The sequence below is a fragment of the Lissotriton helveticus genome, chromosome 2_1 (assembly GCF_964261635.1).
Source record: "Lissotriton helveticus chromosome 2_1, aLisHel1.1, whole genome shotgun sequence".
NCBI classification, from domain to species: Eukaryota; Metazoa; Chordata; class Amphibia; order Caudata; family Salamandridae; genus Lissotriton; species Lissotriton helveticus.
Window position 1 is genome coordinate 1,523,368,528 of NC_136059.1, and position 19,871 is coordinate 1,523,388,398.

General features: G+C 46.7%; 1 protein-coding gene across 1 annotated transcript in view; it reads left to right on the forward strand.

Moving 5' to 3' along the window:
- The window catches only part of LOC144818753 (alpha-2-macroglobulin-like), a 1,363,397-nt gene that overhangs the window by 1,247,056 nt on the left and 96,470 nt on the right, over positions 1-19,871 (forward strand). The window contains exons 33-34 of the mRNA XM_078676468.1: positions 10,484-10,574; positions 17,536-17,604. Coding sequence (XP_078532594.1) covers positions 10,484-10,574; positions 17,536-17,604 — 160 coding nt within the window. The remainder of the gene's footprint in view (positions 1-10,483; positions 10,575-17,535; positions 17,605-19,871) is intronic.

The following is a 19,871-nucleotide window of genomic DNA, read 5'->3' on the forward strand; positions in this document are numbered from 1 at the left end:
ATACATTATTCTGTTATGTATGATAATAAAATAGGCGCAAAGCTCACGTTCATTGTACTCCAGAAATAGAAGCAGTTATGGCCATACATCAATAGCCCTCAACATGAAGAATGCAAAGTTAGTTGACTGCTGCTTCTTTCTCTGAAGTATTGACTTATCTTGCCTTAGTGTCAAAACTAAATGTGGGTATCTGCTACTCACTAAAATCATATAATCTTCTTCTGTCATACTTAACATGTTGAACCAATTCACAAATCCATTTAGGAGTATGTGAAATAGTACTCCTGTTCTATTATTTTATTTACTCTTACATGCCTTTTTGAACTGGTCTAAAAAACATGTAAAATGGGATTCAAATATCTATGGAATATTCATTTACAATTAGTACAAGTAGAAAGGACTCGTTTCACTTTTTCTAATGTGGAGCTTGACGTTTAGGGTCAGATTCACAGAGGTGTGTAAGAATCTGTAATAGAGTACTCCTGTACTACTTCTTCCTGTACTCATGCATAGTTTTGTGAATCAGGTCCAAAGTAATGACAGAAAAAAGTACAGTATCTAAAAAAAAAATTCACATTTTCATAATTTGTATAATTGATTTACAATTAAGCTCATGGTGAAATTCGATCAGACAATGGACCCCCGTTCCAAGACTATGAGTTTCAAGAATACATAGAAAATAAGGCGATCCGCCACAGGAAGATCACCCCTCTGTGGCCTCAAGCCAACGGGGAAGTGAAACGTTTTATGCGGACCCTTAACCAAGTTCTATGAATCGCAGTGGATCAGGGGAAAGACGTTGAATCATCCCTCTACCAGTTTCTGGATGCATATCGGCAAAAGCCACACAGCACCACCAAGTGTGCCCCTGCTCACCTGCTTTTCAAAAGAGCCCCTCGAGATATCACCCCAGCCGATCCAGAATGGAAACCTTCTGACAGACAATGCTGCCACACAGGCTAGGAGGACAGTCACCAACCAGATAGCGAGTAATGCCCGAGGAGCAAAAGAGCTAAAGTTGAAGGTGGGCGACAGCGTTGTGGTTAAAGACAGACACCCGGGCTGGAAGTTCATAACGCAGTACAAACCGGAACAATGGACCTTTGTCAGGGTGCAAGGGACCATGATCACGGCGAAAAGAGGACAACAAGTGGTCACCCGGAATGTCTCATGTTTTAAGAGAGCTCATGGGCCGGACGCCGACTCAGCAGAGGCAGATGTTCTAGACGGAGCTCAGTATCTCATGCCCGCCGGCTCACCAGAACCTGTGAACTCACCACAGAGGAACCTGCAAACAGAAAGTGGAGAAGTGGCAGCTGCCAGTCAAAGGACACAGCCAAGGTCCCATGATTCAAAATCCCCCGCACACCCAGATGGATGCAGTGGCCAGTTCCAACTCCCGGAGCCAGAGGTATGGTCTCCGGCTGAACCCTGCACCTAGTCAGAGACTGAAGGACTTTGTGTGCACATCCCCCTAAGCATGCAGGCAATGGTGGATGAACACTAAAGAAAAGGAGGGATGTAGAGAGCCACCCGGGTTCTCCCATACTTTGTTTCATGCATGCACTCCTCGGGCGGGCTCTAACCGAGGAGATAAAATAAACGGCGAGAGACCGCTCTGAGACTTCCCACCAAACCGTAAGGAACTGTGTGGTGTGCCCATCATTGAAGCGCTGCGCAGGCCCTTATCACCCAAGGCCTGCCGCGCTACAGGACCCAGTAAACCTGCGTTTATTATACCACGGGAACACCTTAAAACAAGAGGTACTATTATTTTTTTTCAGCTTGTAAGGTGTCCACTGTGACAAATGTAACTCTCAATTTTGAGGCACACTGAAAAACTCGCAAAATTAAACCCAGTGGAGACAGGTTGATGACGTTTCCTAAGCTACTGCATAAACTGATACCAGCATGCATGGAGATTTGTGGAGGGTTTGCGGGTTATGTAACATTGGTGGATGGCCAACCGAAAAAATACAAGGGTTCAACTTTTATACAGATTTGGATTTCCACTGCGATGTTTTGGTCTGGACTCCTATACTGTATTTGTGCCCAAATAAGGCTTTTTGTCACTGTTATTTTAATAGAGCGGAGAGGACAGACTCGAAACAGTTTACCTTAATGATTTAGTCTAGGATGGTGATGGAAGAATATTATAGAATGTCTCCAATATCTAACCAGTTGTACTCAGGGACTTATGTGTCTCACTGAATTCTGGTGGTAATACTGCATCCAGTAAAACTGATGCAGCGGGTGTTGTTTACTGGTTCAGTACAATTGCACCATTCTAAGTTTTGAAAATCAGAATGAGGAATAAATCAGTCACAACATTAGTTTCCCCCACGTTTCGAGGTACACATTTCTGAATATGTGGTTGTTTGCCGCACAGATTCCACCGTTTTTACCTGTCGGATAAAATGCGGGCAAAAACCTGGTGCAGGAATTGTCAGAAGCATGGGAGGCGCTAGGGGGCGCACACGCAGAATGGCCGCACTGTAGTGAGGCTCCTGCTGCCTGTTTCATTGATCCGCTCATGATCCTCTACCACCGACACCAAACTTCTTGAAACGCTGCACAGCTGTGCGTTGTACCGGTCTGCAGACTCGGTGAAAATCTGAGAGCGTTCGGACATTCCGCCGTGAAGATACGCCCGCAGAAGTGGAAGACCGAGAGCACTGCTGGAGCTTGTGTGTGCGCGCTGCCTGGGACCTGTAGCTACGCTAGCCCGAGGCGGACCACGGGGCGTGCAGGCCGCGGCGGATGAGGCGCCAATACACCCGCGATTCGTTGAGTAGCTGGAAGAGGGCACAGGCGTTGCGGGATATACAACCGACGTTGCACTCCTGAACATCGTGTGTGCCGGATTGGTGCTGAGCGGCGACCCGGTGAGTTGCGGGGCCTGCGGGAGATCGCACCGAGCTGGGAGGCTTGCTGACTGGATGCGAGGCCTGGCTTCCCCCCCACGCCCCCGTTCCCTACTGCGGGGAGGGAGGACTGCGCCTGATCCACCCGACTGCCCTGGGAGAAGCGGCCCGTGTCAACCTGTGACCGGGGTGCGAGGTTGAACCAAGACGAAGGGTTGACCTCGGCCCGCAGTGGAAGGGACCGGCCCTGCGGCATATTACGCTGTCTTTCGTCCGCTGGCGCTGCTTGAGCCCGGAGTGAAGTGGGCTAGCAGCAATTGAGGGGACGCGGCCGAGAGCGGTAACACGGCTTCCTCGAATGAAGAGGTGCTGGGCACAGCGAAGACCTGTGACCTGGTACAAACGTGGACAGTATGATGTGGGCTACTGCAGTGTGCCTGTGAGATGCGACTCTGAGCCTCAAACTGTGGGCTGCATACAGAAGAGAACTGTCCCAGGCAGGTCTCCTGACTGAAGGGCACGGACGTGACTCCCCACAACACTGAATGGACTGATTGGATTGCGCTTCACGGCGGGACCGGACTTGTATGTATCGGGAGATTGCGGGCTATGTGTCCCGCTGGCCCGTCTCTAATACCGCGTTGCTGTGCACAAACATAGCTGGCATTGTTGGCTGAAGTGCCCGCTTCCTGTGAATGCAGCTACACTGTTACGTTGAACCCTCCACTGGCACATATACCCCCCACACCTGGGCCTCAATTACCGCGTGGAGCTGAGAACTAGCGCATTGGAGGCCTCCTTGCTTGGCACCCCTTGGGACTATGCGACATTGATCTTCCTTTGCTGCAAACAGAGTGTTGTGCCTCCAAACCCGCCTGCACGCCGAAGTGGGCATCGTCTGCTAGGAGTGGCGCGTCAGTTGAGGGTGCACCCTATATTCCTGCACTGGGCTCATGTGCGCCTACATCTAACCTCTCTCGGCTACAGCCCTGATCTGTGCGCCTCATTTATCCAACGCGAGATATTACGTATTCCACAATGGGTAAACCTGATAATAGGCAATCGAAGTTATCATTCGATTCAGCTGCCTCCAAAAAAGGATTGCGCAATGGGCCGGACACAGGAGGGGCCCACAGCCCAGTGAACTCCGGGGCAAGCTCTAGCTCCCCTCCAGCGGACATACAGCAATTGATGCAAGAGATGAGACAGGGGTTTGCCACAACAGTAGACAAGGTAGACCGGATCTCGTCAAGAATGGACGCCATTGCACAGAAGATTGATGTCCATGAAGAGCGCATCACAGCAACAGAACGGAGAATATCTGACAATGACGACACCACGGCCTCCCACACCGCACAACTGTCACGGATGGACAATGTCCTCAGAGTCATAGCTGCCAAAAATGAGGAATTGGAAGCACGCAGCCGCCGCAACAACATCCGCGTCGTAGGTGTGCCCGAATCCACCAACACAGGGCGAATGGAGGAATATGTGGAACGGATACTACTTGCAGCGGTTGGTCCCGACGCGTTCTCCAAACAATTCATAGTTGAACGAGCGCACAGATCACTTGGCCCTCAGCCCCAGCCTGGAGCCCCACCAAGACCAATTATTGCGCGGCTTTTAAACTATAGAGACCGGGATACTGCCCTGAGAGTGGCACGCACAAACCAAAACCTATCTTGCGATGGTGTCCGCTTTTCTATTTACCCGGATTTCACGCCCATCGTGCAGGAACAGCGACGCAAGTTCCTTGATGTCAAGAAGAAACTAAGGGCACTGCAAATCGACTACGCATTACTGTATCCTGCCAAGCTCAGAGTGACCCACCAGGCAAAGCAGCCCTTTTTCACCAATCCGCAGCAGGTGCAGGATTTTTTGAAAACTCTACGACATACACGAGCTGGTAATAAAAGGAACGACGACGAAGAACAGAGCGAGGCACACTCGATGAATGGAGATGACTAGGCGAGAGGTCTGATTGGTGGAAGGCTTGAATGGCTCGCTGGCACTGGCCGAAGGGCCAATAAGATTACTTTAATTTGGCATGCTCACCGCTGCTGATCGAGTGGACTGTGGACACAGACTGTACTGTTGGTGGTAAAGTATTACAGGCACCACCCCTTCCCTTCATTGTGCCCACTTGAGGTTGCATAGGACAAAGGGCAAGGCGTGGGGGGTGGCTTTGTGTCTCCCTGGGTGACCCCTACAGGGTAGACCCCTTTGGACATGTTTACTGCATTGCAGTTGTTGGGGTGGTTGCTAATTGTTTGGGGTGGAGGGTGGGTTGGGGACTCTGGCACGTTGGGGTTGCTTCAGTGGGAGGTGGGTGGGGAAATGTTGGTAATGCTAGAACTGAGGCCTTGTGCTTCCAGCAGTGTTTTTATGGTATTGCTGGCAAGTGTGCGTGAATATGAATGGTCCTCAGTAGATGACTGTAACCTATTAATCGTTGGCAGTGGGAAACAATATTCGCAGGTTTCGTTTGCCATGTTTACTCCTAATGACACTGATGTATCCCCTGTTCTGAGTAGGGTAGGATCCCGTGTAGTATCACTTGATAAGGTACTTGGGCCTTCTGCCTTTACTGTATTGGGGTTGTTTAAAGGGCTGGGAGGGAGGGACTGTTTGTTTAAGGACTGTGATAAGAAGTTTGCTGTTAGGACTGTCAGAGAGTTGCTACACCTAGATCCGATGGGACTTCGTAAAAATACTCTGTGGGAATGTATTCTCGCGACGCATTTCGTACACACGGATAATGCTCCACGATGCTGCATTGGCATATCTGTTGGGTTAAGGGCCAGAGTGTTGACTCCTGGGCTAGCACCGATTGAGACGCTTTATGATAATCCATTGTATTGCTTATGGGGGACACTGATTTAAATGTTTTGACATGGAATGTGAGTGGTTTGGGTGACCATAGGAAGCGACGTCAGATATTATCATATTTAGACCGCCACTCTGTGCACATAGCCTTTCTACAAGAAACCCACTTTAAGGTGCAGCCTTCCCAGACATTCGCCAAGAAATGGGCGATTCACACGGTCTTTGCATCCTACTCAACATATGCTAGAGGCACAGCAATCCTGGTAAAGAGGGGTACTCCCTTTGCTCTGGTTGGCACTAAAATAGACCCCCAAGGGCGATACTGCATAATGTGGGGTAGACTACGAGACATTGCAGTAACACTAGTGTACTGTTACGGCCCCAACATTGACGATCCCCATTTCTTCACGGACCTGTGGGCGGCAATAGTAGGAACAGGCCCGCAACATATCATTTGGGGGGTGACTTCAACACTACCCTAAACCCGATAATAGATCGATCGCACCCTTCCCCTCACCATTACACGAAGGCAGGGCAGCACTGCGGTTGGCGCTAACAGATCATAATATGGTGGACGCCTGGAGGCTTTTACATGCTGACGTGCGGGAGGGTACACACTTCACGGCACAAGCACGGTCATGGGCACGGCTTGACTATATATTTCTAACGCCTCAACTTTACACCTCCCTTGTTGACTCACAGCACCTCCCCAGGACATATTCTGATCACTCCCCTGTAAAAATCACCCTACGCTCGACAGACTTAGGCCCTCCTACGACTGCTTGGCGTATGCAAGCTACGATGCTCCTAGACCCGGCCTTTCAGGAAGAACTACGCACTGAGTGTTTAGACTTTTTTAAGAGAAATAAAGATTCGGGTAATGATGTAGAAACAATCTGGGACGCATTCAAGGTGACTTTGAGAGGATATTGCATTGCTAAGGGCTCCGGGGTTTTGAAGAGCATCATGACACGATTGTCAACACTTGAGGCCGAACTTAAGCGCCTTGAAACGTCATTGGCCACAGGGCCGGATGATGCTATCCTCTCGACAATACGTGAAAAAATCTCAGAATACACGGACGAAGCCGCTAGGGAAACGAAATTTCGGGGCAAATACTGGACTGCTCGCCATTATGCGAGGGCGAGAGACCGGGAAAGGCCCTAGCCGCTACAATTAAACTGGCAAGGACCTCTAATGTCATTCTAGAACTTGAAAGCCCGGAGGGGGCAAGGCTGATAGACACTACACGCATCCTCAATTCATTTGTGCAACACTACAGCTTGTTATACACTTCTACTAGGGCAGGAGACCTCCAATTACAGGATTATCTGGCCAATGTTTCACTTGGTTGGCTTAGTGATGCGCAGAGAGCATTTCTCAGTGCCCCTTTCGAGCTGGACGAGGTGCGTGATGCAATCATGAGCATGCAGTCGGGGAAAGCCACAGGGCTCAACGGGATCCCGATGGAATTTTATAAGACATACATAGAGTTCATGGCCCCGGTCCTGTGGGAAGTCTACGAGGACGCCCTTGAAGTGGGGCACCTGCCACCATCTATGCGAATGGCACTGATTACTTCGCTACTTAAGCCAGGGAAACCTGCGAACAAATGTGTTTCTTACCGGCCCCTTTCCCTGTTGAACTGCGATGTTAAAATACTGGCTAAATTGATTGCCACTCGCATCAGCCTCTTGCTTCCTACACTGATACTACCCGACCAGTCAGGTTTTGTTCCGGGCAGAGCTACTTCACACAATTTGCGTACTTTTTTTTCTGTCCTCAACTCGGTACACGATGATCAGCCAATGGCGGCCGTCTTCCTTGACGCCACCAAAGCCTTTGACTCCTTGGAATGGGACTATGTGTTCCGGGTCCTGGAGCGGATGGGCTTCCCGGCGATATTCATATCGTGGATACAGCTCCTATATGACCGTCCTGTGGCTCGAGTATTAATTAATGGCAAACTTTCCTCAGAATTTCCCCTTTCCAGAGGAACCAGACAGGGGTGCCCACTATCACCACTTTTATTTGCTATAGCAACTGAACCCTTGGCTGCAAAACTACGGCAACATCACAACGACAGTGCTGTCACGATTTGCGCTGCTTTCAGAGGCAAATATTAATATCAATGTATGCAGACGATATCACATTATATGTGCGTGACCCAAGCGTGAATTTAAACCCAATTCTTAGAGAGTTTATACGGTTTGGTAGGCTCTCCGGGATACAAATCAATTGGAGTAAATCTTGCATATTTCCACTCACTGCATCCACTGCGAAGTTCGCACTGGATTACCCCATCACTTGGTGCGAGGGGGATTTTAAATATTTAGGTATCAACATAGAGAGGGACAGAGATGAATTGCTTAGGGCCAACTATGGCACCACGATGAATCGCATTACCGATAATATAACGAGATGGATCACACTGTCACTCTCCATGGCTGGTAGGGTGTCCTTAATAAAAATGGTTATCCTCCCCCAACTGTTATAACTATTCTTAAATATCCCTTTTTACCCTGGCAGGTATTTCTTTCAGCAACTTCGGACGGAACTCATTAGACTTGTCTGGGGTGGGAAGACGCCTCGACTCCGATGGGACACCTTGACCAGGCCCTATAGTAGGGGAGGGTTTGGCATACCAGACTTTGAATTATATTACCAAGCAGCCCAAGCTCACTATGCATATTATTGGGTGCATCAACCCAGGTACATGCCTCAACTAGCGGCAGAGCACTGGCTCGCTCATCCGATCCCCATAGAGGGTGCATTTTACGCCTTGATACCAGGCAGGGATAAGACGCCCACGACAGTGATGAGCACAGTTACTGCATGGTCCCGCCTGGCCAATAAGTTAGGGGCGGGCCTGCTCTATGCGCCTCTATTGCCTCTGGCTTACCACCCCAGTATGCCATTATTACAAGAAGCGGGATTTCGCAGGCTGATCCACAATATACGGGTCGTGACATGGGGAGACCTATACCAGGATGGGACGTTTCGCACTATGGAGCACCTCTATGAAGGCATACAGCTGTCTCCACTGGATGTCTTCCTATATCTTAGACTGCGCCAAGGGCTGAAGGCCCTTACCCCTGACTTTCCACATGAGCCCCCGACCTTTGCCCCGCTGCAACGTTTGCTGCAAACTGACACCCCTTGCAAACTGGTATCGACATTATATAGAACAGTACACACACAAATTGACTACCTACCACTTGCAGCTAGACTACGCTGGGACCAGGAATTAGAAACACCAATTTCGGACAGGCAATGGGACTTCTGTCTCCAGCAAACGGAGCGCATCTCTGCTAGCAGTAGATATAGAATAATGCACTACAAATTCTTACACCGTCTGTACTACACTCCTGTTCGGATGTTTAGATTTAAACTCCGACTCACTGACAACTGTGACAGATGCCAGGCCCCGGGGGCTGATTTTCTGCATCTAGCTTGGGGGTGCGCAGAGGTCCGGCGATACTGGGACCGGCTATTTGCAGCATTATCCAGGATGGTCAATATTGAGTTGGACCCCTTCCCTACTTTGGCTCTTCTCGGATATGTGGAACCCCTACAGGCGGCACACCGCAAATTTGTTGCTTTGGCCCTTTTGATAGCCAAACGAAGGGTTGCATGTAGGTGGGGTAGGGGCAGAGCCCCCAAATTCAAAGATTGGATCCGTGACCTTACTTATTGTCAGGAACAATTAAATACATACTCCGAATTGTTACCACTAGCGTCACGGCCCAGGGATATATGGGCCCCATTGCAATGTTACCTACTACAAGAGAATGAGGATGCAACTGAAGAGGTGGCCACTTAGAAGACACATGGACAGCCTTCATTCAAATGTACTCCAGTGCGCGATTATATCCTAGATGCAGAGTATGGGAACCGGAGTTGTGGCGGGTGGTCTGGGGCACCGTCCTGTCTGGTACTGTGTAGCTATACTGGCGGGCACGGATTTGACTGTTCTGCTGATATGTCTGCTTTAAATGGATTATATTGCACTATTCATCTCAACCCTTCTCACTAGTAAACTGTCTTCTATTGTGGCACTGCTTTATTGGTGCAAAATATCGAAAACTGAATTGCGCGCTATAGCAACATGGGATGCGGGGCTCAGCGAGTCCTCTAATATGTTACATAACTGATTCTGGTCGCCTAATTTATGCACGTAGTGTGGATTATGGATTGACGTGTGTACAAGTAAATGCACTCTTTGACACTGTACTGTATCTTAAAATTTCATAAATAAAGTTAATAAAAAAAAAAAAGAATTGTCAGAAGCAACTTTAATTGGGCTAGTTAGACCATACAAGTATAAAAGCAATAGGTGCAGGAATTGATTACATTAATGTCTGTATATCTGTGCTGAAAGCCGTGAGTGTGCTGGCTAAGATTGTGGTGTACTGAAGTTGTATACATATAACTAGCATTCACCATATTGCTTTAACTTTACTTTGCAATTTCCTTTGTCATTATAATTAGCCTAAAGTCCCTTGAAACTGACACATTTACAATAAGTCTCGAGAAAAAATAATGACTAAGGTTCCATGAAATTGAAGAACTTACTTAAAATCTTCCAAACAGGAATACAGATAATGAGACCAAACGATGCATTCTTGGCAGACGTACTTCATTACCAATCCTTTCTGGTCCTGATCTTTACACATTTGGTCGCTTACACTGTACTTGTAGTGATGGTCTTGTTCTTTTCAGGTGATATTTCGAATATGGCTGAAATCTTTAACAGTATCAGTTGCTTCACAACATTTTACTTGTTTCCTTAGTTACGTTGGGAAACGTCCAGTCTCCAACATGGTCGTGGTGGAAGTTAAAATGGTTTCGGGATACATACCCATGAAGTCGTCAGCTACTGGGGTAAGGAACTGAAGCTGATATTAGTGACACATTCAGGGCTCTGGTTTAGGTATCAACCGCAAGGCCCAGGAGGTAGAGGATGCAAAACCACAAGAAAATTACTACCTTTTGTACATGGCAAAATATGGAACATACTGCATTCTTCAAAACTACTTCTAACTAGAAACAAGCATTTGCACATTAGCCACAGGTTACCTCTGTTCTCCATAGGCTTATTCTATGTAGCCTAAATAATCAAAAGGGTTAACCTTCCATCTCAGGACGAGGCCTTCATTTTTTTATATACTACCCTGCTTCGACCTGAACCTGTAACATATAATTATCATGAGTGGTAATACTAAGGCACGATTACAAATCAGGGATGTCAAAATTACTGGGTCTGGAATCATAGGTCCCAGCGGTAATTGCACCATTTAATTACAAGTTATTTTCCCCAGAATGGAGAGTAATCAACCGCACCTAGAATTACCATGCCCAAAGCTGCATGGTAATCCCGGATTCAGGAGAAAATTCTTCTCCCATTTACCACATACTATTAGCATGTGGTACGTGTAATGGCAAAGCCACTGTGGAGCACAGGGTGGGTAAGGTATCAGTGAGGTTATAAATCAGAATATTGGGCCTGAAACGTTTTTAGTTTTCCTTATACTGTGTGATCAGGAGATCTCTACCCCGGCAGAGGAGTATCCCTATGGTAAAGTATTGGGGAAAATTTTAAACATATATTTGATTTAAAAATGAATATTACAAATGTTTTGTATGTTAAATATTCATGCAAATTCATTTTACATATATATATTTTTTTATGTATAATTTTTTTTAATTAAAGTTACACAGCTGTTGTTGGACTTGGCCCTTTTTGCAGGGTCATCCCTAAACTTTTTGCCTTTCTCCTAGCCTTTTTTCTGACATGGTGTTGGTGGTTCTAGGACTCTGGGCACTTTAGCACTGCTGTTCAGTGTAAAGTGTTTGTGCTCTCTACACATGGTAAGATTGGTCTACACCTGTTTGGCCTATTTAATTTACCTGTCAGTCCCTTGTAAAGTGGTATCTCATATACCCAGGGCTGGTAAATTAAATGCTACTGGTGGGCTTGAAGCGCTGATTGCGCCACCCACCAAAGTAGCCTTTCAAACCTATCCCAGGCCTCTGCCATTGGAGGGCCTGTGCCCGTAGTGTTACTTCCGCTATGGCATAGCACCTAAAGTGAGTGCCACGTCTGTGACACCCTTTTTACTGCATGTCAGTCACCCCTAAGGTAGGCCCTAGTTAGCCCTATGAGCAGGGTGCATTGCAGGTAAAAGGTAGGACATGTACCTTAAGTGTGTGACATGTCCTGGTAGTGACAAACAGCCATTTTGGTTTCTCACTGCTGTGAGGCTGCCCTCCCATAGGAAGGCATTGGGGATTCCCTGATAAGTGTTACAGTGGTAATTCCTGTTATGAGAGGAGAAGCATGGTCAAGTTTGGTATGTTTGAAATAGTAATAATAAATGCTACGCAATGGTGTGCGCAGATTTATTATAACTATTTTTTAAATGCCACTTTTAGAAGTTGGATTTTTCTGTGTGCTATGTGTCTGCCTGCCTGATGTGGATTGCATGTCTGGCTTTTGAGTGACAGGGGCTGGTGACAGGGGCTGGTGAGGTGGGTGTGGCTCCAGGAGGGGCAGGGTGAGTCAGCGCTAGGCTGAATGGGACATCTGCATTTGGAGTAGTGGGAGGAGTAGTCCCCTGACCCTGAATAGGATTGTGCCTGCCCTAGAGAATGCTGGCTCCGCCCCCCTGTGGTGTGTCTGATGGCGAGCCCCCACCTGACAAAGGGGAAGAGGAGCCTTATCAACAAAGTGCTCCAAAACCCCCCAGACCCAGTTCTGACTGGTTTTCCCAGCCCTGTGTCAGGGCAAAACAAAGCAAATGGTAGTATAAATATTGGGCCTGTGACCCCATGAAAGTGTCAAGCTGTACCTGTGCTTCCAAGCGACCTGCTGCTGCTGGGCCCCAGGAGGAAGCGTCACGAGGGACTGCCTCCCTGCTGGAGGGCCCTGTGAGCTGGCCTGCCTGGGCCCAGCCTTTGCCCTGGCACTTGGGGGGCAAGAGGAGAGGACTGCTCCTGTGGCTTGGCACACCTTTGGTGCCCAACTTGCCTTTTGAGCCTCTTGGCTCTTAACGCCTCGCGAGGGCTATCTTTGGATTGCTGAGGTGGAGAGGGTGTTCGTGCCCTGCAGCGCTGAGCTGCGGCATCTTTCAGAGGGAATCCCGGCGTTGAGATTCCCCCACATTGCGGAAGGCCAAGCGGGAGCCCTCCCCGCATTCGTGCTATTTTATTTAGGGGAGCCCACCCTGCGTTTTTGAAGTGAGGAGTGGGTGCCCACCCTGCATTTGCGTGCTCCTTGGCGGGCGCTCAACTCGCTTTTGGTTTTAATTACAGCGGGAGCCCACCCCGCGTTTCGAGTAAAGAGCAGGTGCCCACCCCGCATTTGAGCTTTATCTAAAGCGGGTTCCCACCCCGCATGTTGTATTCATCGGCGGGAGCCCACCCCGCACTTTGCCGAGAAGAGAGGCACGGCCAGCCATGAAGCCAGGCAGGCCGCCTGGTTGTGGGCAGGGCCGCCTGCATGGTCCGTGGACCAATCCGGGCATACAAAGAGCCATAAGTCAGGCGAGGCTAGCATGACTGGAAGTGGAGCATCCCTCCTCCTCGAGGAGGAAGCAGAGAGCCCTGTGGGTGCCAACGGAGAGCGAGACCGGTGACCCAGGGCTGAGCAGTACTTCGCGGGTGCAGCCAGTGACCCGGGAAGAAAGCGGAGCATCAAGCCTGCCCTGCACCGAACGACGGCCCCAGTGGGGAGACCAGCGGAGTCCCGTGAGAGCCCTGGTGAGTGGGGGCTGACACCGCAGAGCAAGGGAGCCGAGTTAGGGCTCCCAAGGCGCAGTTGGTGCTTGTTGGAAGCATTTGAAATTTAGGAGTCCCAGGGAAGGGCTACTCCAAGGGCACAGTAGTGCCAAAGTCTGTTCTTTCTCACAGCTGCAACGTTTGGGCCCCATGATATTTGACAGTCCCAGTGGGGCTCACGAGGCACAGTGAGCGCCAGTGCCTGTTTTGTTTCTTCAGTTGCACCGCCATAGCGGGCAGCTGCAACGTTTGGGCACCATGTTATTTTAGAGTCTCAGTGGGGCTCACGAGGCACAGTAAGTGCCAGTGCTTGTTTGTTTCATCAGCTGCGCTGCAACATTTGGGGGCCAGATCAGTTTAGAAGTCCCAGAGTGGAACTAGGGGGCATTTATTATCTTCATAAGGAAAGGAGTGAGATACACTCCCCCAGCGCATTTGCGCACTTTGGTTTCTGCTGCATGGGCAGCCACAGGGCCAGTAGAAGGCCCTACAACTTAGCGCATTTTGGACATAGGCCATTTGAGCCCCAGAGAGAAGGCCAGTTGGCCTGGGGACAGTTTTGTGATTGGTTGGGTGCAAGGCCCTAATGTGATCCCCCTTACACAATGTGTTTATGCTTATGAGGTTATTGCATAATGTGTTTATGCTGGTGAGACCTAATGCGTATTATGTTTATGCTAATGAGGTTTGGGTCTAATGTGTTTATGCCTAATGTCATGCTATGATGTTTTAGGATGGTGTCTAATGCAAATGTGATAAAGTTGAAGTCATTATGGTACCAGTAGTTACTGGTTGTGTTTTATATTTACTACCAGCATTCTGATGGTTCTGACCATGGCCCGATCGACCTAGTCCTGTATATAATCCCCTGTGAATATTGCCTAGTGCCAGTTGGCATAGTGTAAATGCGTGATTATGTTTCTAATGTGTTTATGGTAATACAAAAGGCTATTTTTTATATAACTTGTGCGTAGTTTCTTTTGTGGTGTGCCTAGAGTGTTGCTGCTGTGTGTGTGTTGATTAAACAAAAAATGGGTCTGTTGGGTAGAAAGTAGGTTAGTTAAAATTGCTCAAAGTGCAATAGTAACAACCTGGCACAACCTCTAGAGCACACCTGTTTAATTGAAACTTACCCAGGTTCTGAGGGATACAGGGTTACCCCATTATTACCTAATCGTGTGTGTGTGTTGCGCAAATGCTTTACACATTGCCTCCGGGATAAGTCTGACTGCTCGTGCCAAGCTGCCAAGGGGGTGAGCAAGGGTTAGCTTCAGCATATAACTCCCTTGCCCTGACTAGAGTGGTGGTTTCTGCCTGGCTTAGGCGCATGTCCTAGCCAATAGGAAATCCCATTTCTAACAGCTGTATACAGTAATAAACACGCATTTTCATTTTGCATATTTAATTTCAAAATAAAACAATGCTACAGCACTATTAAATTTGTTTTGAATTAAATCTTTAATAATTGAAGTATATTAAAGTAAAATAATGTTTCTGAAGTTTAAATTAATAATTAAATGCTCATTTAAGCAAAGCAAGGATTTTTTAATTTGCATTAAAAATTATTAAAAATATTTTGGGAAAATAGTATAGTCAATGTAATTTATTCAAAATAAAATGCAATTTTTAAACTCAAATAGGTTATTAAAATATGCTATAATTCAATAATAAACATTTTCTATTTTAATATTTTTTAACATTAATTTATAATAATTTATATTTTTAACTATTTAAAATAATTTAATTTCACACTATTTTCTATGAATTTTATTTTTAGTCTATTCCCCGATCTTACAGTACCAATGGTTGGCTGTGTGTAGTGCTGGTACAGTTGCTTTTTTATTATAAATTGCACTCAGAGTTTTTGAATATCGAAAAGTAGTATACTTACTCAAAAGTGTAAATTACTCAAAGAGAGTAAGTTACCTTTGACAATCAGGCCCATTTTTTACAGAAATGTTGTCTGACATAAATATTGTGTCCTAAATATCTCTTACAAAAATATCTTCCCATTGGGTGTACATTTTGCATTATTAACTTCAACAGGGCAATATTTTTGTAGATGATATCCATACAAGGATTTTCTGATATCCGGACAATGATTTTCTGGTAGTAAAACATCAGTGGGCAGGGTAGGCTGTGGGCCAGTTAGGGGTAGCACTACACATCTCCTCTCCACATCCCCACAAATACAGCTGGTCTTGTGTAGGACACCGGGCCAGGTGTCATCATCGGTAATGTATCCCTCCCACAACACCGCTTCGACTGGCTTTTAATCAGCCTCAAATGTACAGTTGCTGCAATAAATCAGATTAAATGCCTGTTACTAGTCTGTGAGTGTTGAAGGTGGAAGGTAGGCTACAAGCATTTGGTAGTAATCTTTACATAAACATCACATTATTGCTGCAAATCAGCTGTGTGTCAGTTGTGGTCTGAGAGAGAACTACTGAAGAATGTGCATGTGTGCTTCAGTCCTGTGTACATGGGGCAGGGTATTGTCTATAGAGATATCCGTCAAGATTGCAGTGCCACTAAAGAGCTAGTTATTGCCATCAAAATACTTGTTTCAAATATGTGTAGTCTTTGGTTAATGCTTATTCTCAAATGTTGATGGACCTTGATTGTCAATTACGCCAGTGGAATACCTGTACTGTTGAAGAACAGTGCCTGTAATGTTGACGACACTCAATGAATACTTGCAATGTGTAAAGGTGAGCCTGGTAGATATATGTGTCACCTCAGAGACAGGCCTTTTGTGTACTCTGAGGGGAAACTTTATTTTGAGATGTTTTATTTAAGACTACAACCTTTAATAATGTTAGTATGAATGCCCTTTTTAAGACTTTAGTAAATCATTTGCAGTATTTGATGAGCAGCTCTCTTGTGCAAGACCTTCTCTCTACCTTGAAGAGGAGTTTCAGTGATTTAAATGTAATTTAAGGGATAGCTCAGTTGTCCAACTTCAAACTGTAAAATGGTTGTTTCAACCAGAGATGTTATGCTGCTGTCTAACAAATTACCTGAAGACATATTTGACCTGAGGAAGAGCTCACTCTAAGTCTCAGGTGCTCGAGTGTGTGCCATGCATGGTGATCTGATAAAGAACCATGCTGCAGAAACCTGAGCCTGTGTATTGTCAACACCTGGCAAATTATTTCACCCTCTCGTGCATAGGTGCTTACAGTCTATCTCTGTAACCTAAGGGGGCTGTCTAACTGTAGACGGCCGAATGTGTAAAACCTGTTTCTGACCATCATTTAACTCTAACTCTTATATCTATTCACGCTGTGTCAGAACCTCCCGAAAAAGGAAAATCTATACTGAGAATCTTTCCCATAGTAATAGTGAATATTAGTTGGATTGGTGTGCACACGACAACTTGACAGAGTGTGAAAGTGTGAAGGATATGTACAAAGCACGTCAGTGCTTCAGTATCCTCGCAGTTTTCAATTCAGTGATCCATGTAAAATGTAAATGTCGGAATTTGTAAAGCGCACAGCTACCTCCACCGGAGGTGTCCCGGCGCTGTCCGTATACCGCTTAGGAACCCTTCCTGGCTTTCCTGGGAAGTGTCCACTCCTGGGCACCCCCAGGTGCAGCCAGGCATCCCAGCACTTTTGGGGCCGTTGTGGAGACTAAGCAAGCTATTGCCCAGAGTTGCAGCGTGGGACCCATGATCAGAACAGGTACTGAGGCGAGAATATCCAGTCAGGGAATTAATGAGTCGGAGACCCGCCGAGGCGGGAATCGAACCCTGGTCCCTGGCCAGAGCTCTGCATCAAGGTCTGCCTGCTCTAACCATTGAGCCACACTTCTCCACTGTACAAAGAGAGACAATAGGGCACCATGGTGTCTCACCCCAGTGTCCAACTGTGATTTTCAAGGCAAAGTGGGGTGGAAGTTGAATCTGCCACTGCACTCTCCCATCTGCCTACTAACAGTGGGATGTTCAATATATGCTTGCAATAATGCTGTCTGCCATGAGACCCATTTATGATCTTCTCACTGTTGTCCCATTTGTAGGTGCCCCCTTTCGCCCCGTTTACTTCTCTTTGTTTTCTTGCAGATCTGGACAAATCCCTTCGTCAGACGAACAGACATGAAACCCAACCAAGTCATTATATACCTAGAAAATGTGAGTATTAGGAGGGAACTGTGGCTTAAGAATTAATAAGGAATGGACTGTGAACTCATACGGTAAACAAGCCTATTAATTCACTTATCATTCTGGCATGTTTGAATTTAACAACCCAAAGTTAACGTAGCTCACAGAGGAATGAGTTTGTCTCTCACGAACGAAAAAATAGCGCTGGAAACCTCATTGCCAATTTGTCAGTGTAGGTTATCTTACAACCTTCCTGCACAAATGGATAATGAATATTACCTACCGCCAGCTACAATCATGATTAAAACATCTCATTTCCCCAATGCACTTCTGGAAAAGTCCTGTTGCATACTCCAGCACTGCAAAACATGTCTCAGGGACGGCCTCAAACGTTTTTACAGAAGGGATGGACAGTTCTAATGTAAGGAAAAATTAGTCAGATGCTTTCGGTCCAAAAACAGGGGCCTCAAAATTGCTCATTTATTTATGCGATTTTATATAGCGCGAACTTTACCCGAAGGTGTCAGAGCGCTTTACATAGGACCCAGTTTCAAACATAAGGACTGACGGTACAAAAAGAATTTGCAAATTTTTGACTTACATAAGAACCAGTTGAAAACATACGGACTTAGGATTACATGCGTTATAAAAAGGTACAAACAGAAAAAAATTGCAAATGTACAAGAGATAAAGTCACACAAGGGGGAGATACAAATCGATAAACTCTAGGCATATACTAGTGAAATCTCTATCTACTTAGGGAGGGGATACACATGGATATACTCTAAGAGTCACATAGGGATGGTAGAGAGCAGAGCGGACTCCTGCATAAACTAGTGATTAGAGTTATCTCTATATACATAGGGAAGGGGTAAGACTGGATATACTCTAAGAGTCACATAGGAATGGTAGAGAGTACAAAGGTCTACTGCATATACTAGTGATTAGAGTTATCTCTATATACATAGGGAGGGGATACACCTGGATATACTCTAAGAGTCACCTAGCAATGGAAGAGAGCACAACGGTCTACTGCATATACTAGTGATTAGAGTTATCTCTATATACATAGGGAGGGGATACACATGGATATACTCTAAGAGTCACATAGAAATGGAAGAGAGCACAACGGTCTACTGCATATACTAGTGATTAGAGTTATCTCTATATACATAGGGAGGGGATATGACTGGATATACAGTCACAGCACCAAGGGAGGGACAGAGAAGGGCAGGAAAGTGAGACAAACCAGAGAGGGAAGCAGACAGTGACAAGTAAGACAGCGAGGACTGTGTCAGAGGCATCAGGAGAGACAATAGAGAGGTCACTAGGACTGAGGGGGGAGGTCAGAGATCGCTAAAAAGGCAGAGGAGAAAGGTAGACGAAGAAGTGAGTCATAAAAAGAAAATGGCGGGGAACACAGAGGTCCAGGTCTGAAAGTCCAGGAAGAGTGCTGCCATAGCCAGCAAGTCCGGGGGGAGAAAGGCAGTCCGCAGCAACGGTTAGGTGTTTACCATCGTGTGATTATTGTGTCCTTGCTGCAGAGAGAGAAATTCCCTTTAGGTTTGTCCCTGGAAGCGCGTGGTCCGCTGCTCACCTCTGTCCCGATGGTGCTGTACACCCCCAGATATTCAGGATCGGCTCCGTCGGCCGTTTTCAACACTGGACGCCATTTTGGAGTCAGGCGATTGTTGCCGGTCGGGGGCTATTTCGTGCTTCAATGCGGTGTTGGGGGCAGCAATCGACTCTCCAGCTCCCAGATCGCCGCCGATGGATGGGTGGCGTCATGACCATGCTCGGTGTGATCGCTGGGCTGTGGAGCGGCGAGGCATATGAGCAGAAGAGAGTGGCATGATGCTGACAAAGGCGATGTGAAGCAGATAAAGGGGAGATAATACGTTACTAAAAGAAGAGGAAGAAGTCTTTTGTCAACCTTGTGCTGAATTGGCTCGCTAATATCTCAGAAAGTGATCTCTTCTACTGTTGCTGGTGTTACTTTGGTTTCCTCTCGATTTGACCCCACCCAACAAGCAGACTGAAGCTTTACTATGAAAGTATTGACAAATTGCCACTGTCATGCAATACAAAACGATCCACAGAATATTCTCTTTTTTGTTTACGCATTAAAAGCTTATTTTAATTTATTTTTAGATTGTTGTATTCCTCGTTTATATATCAAAAGTTCTTTTCAGCAGAGTTGATCATAACTTTTTGCTGAAACCAGTCAGTTTGTATGAACTGGACTCAGAGACAGATAGATGGTATGGAGACAGTTCTCAACGTGAATGTATCAATTG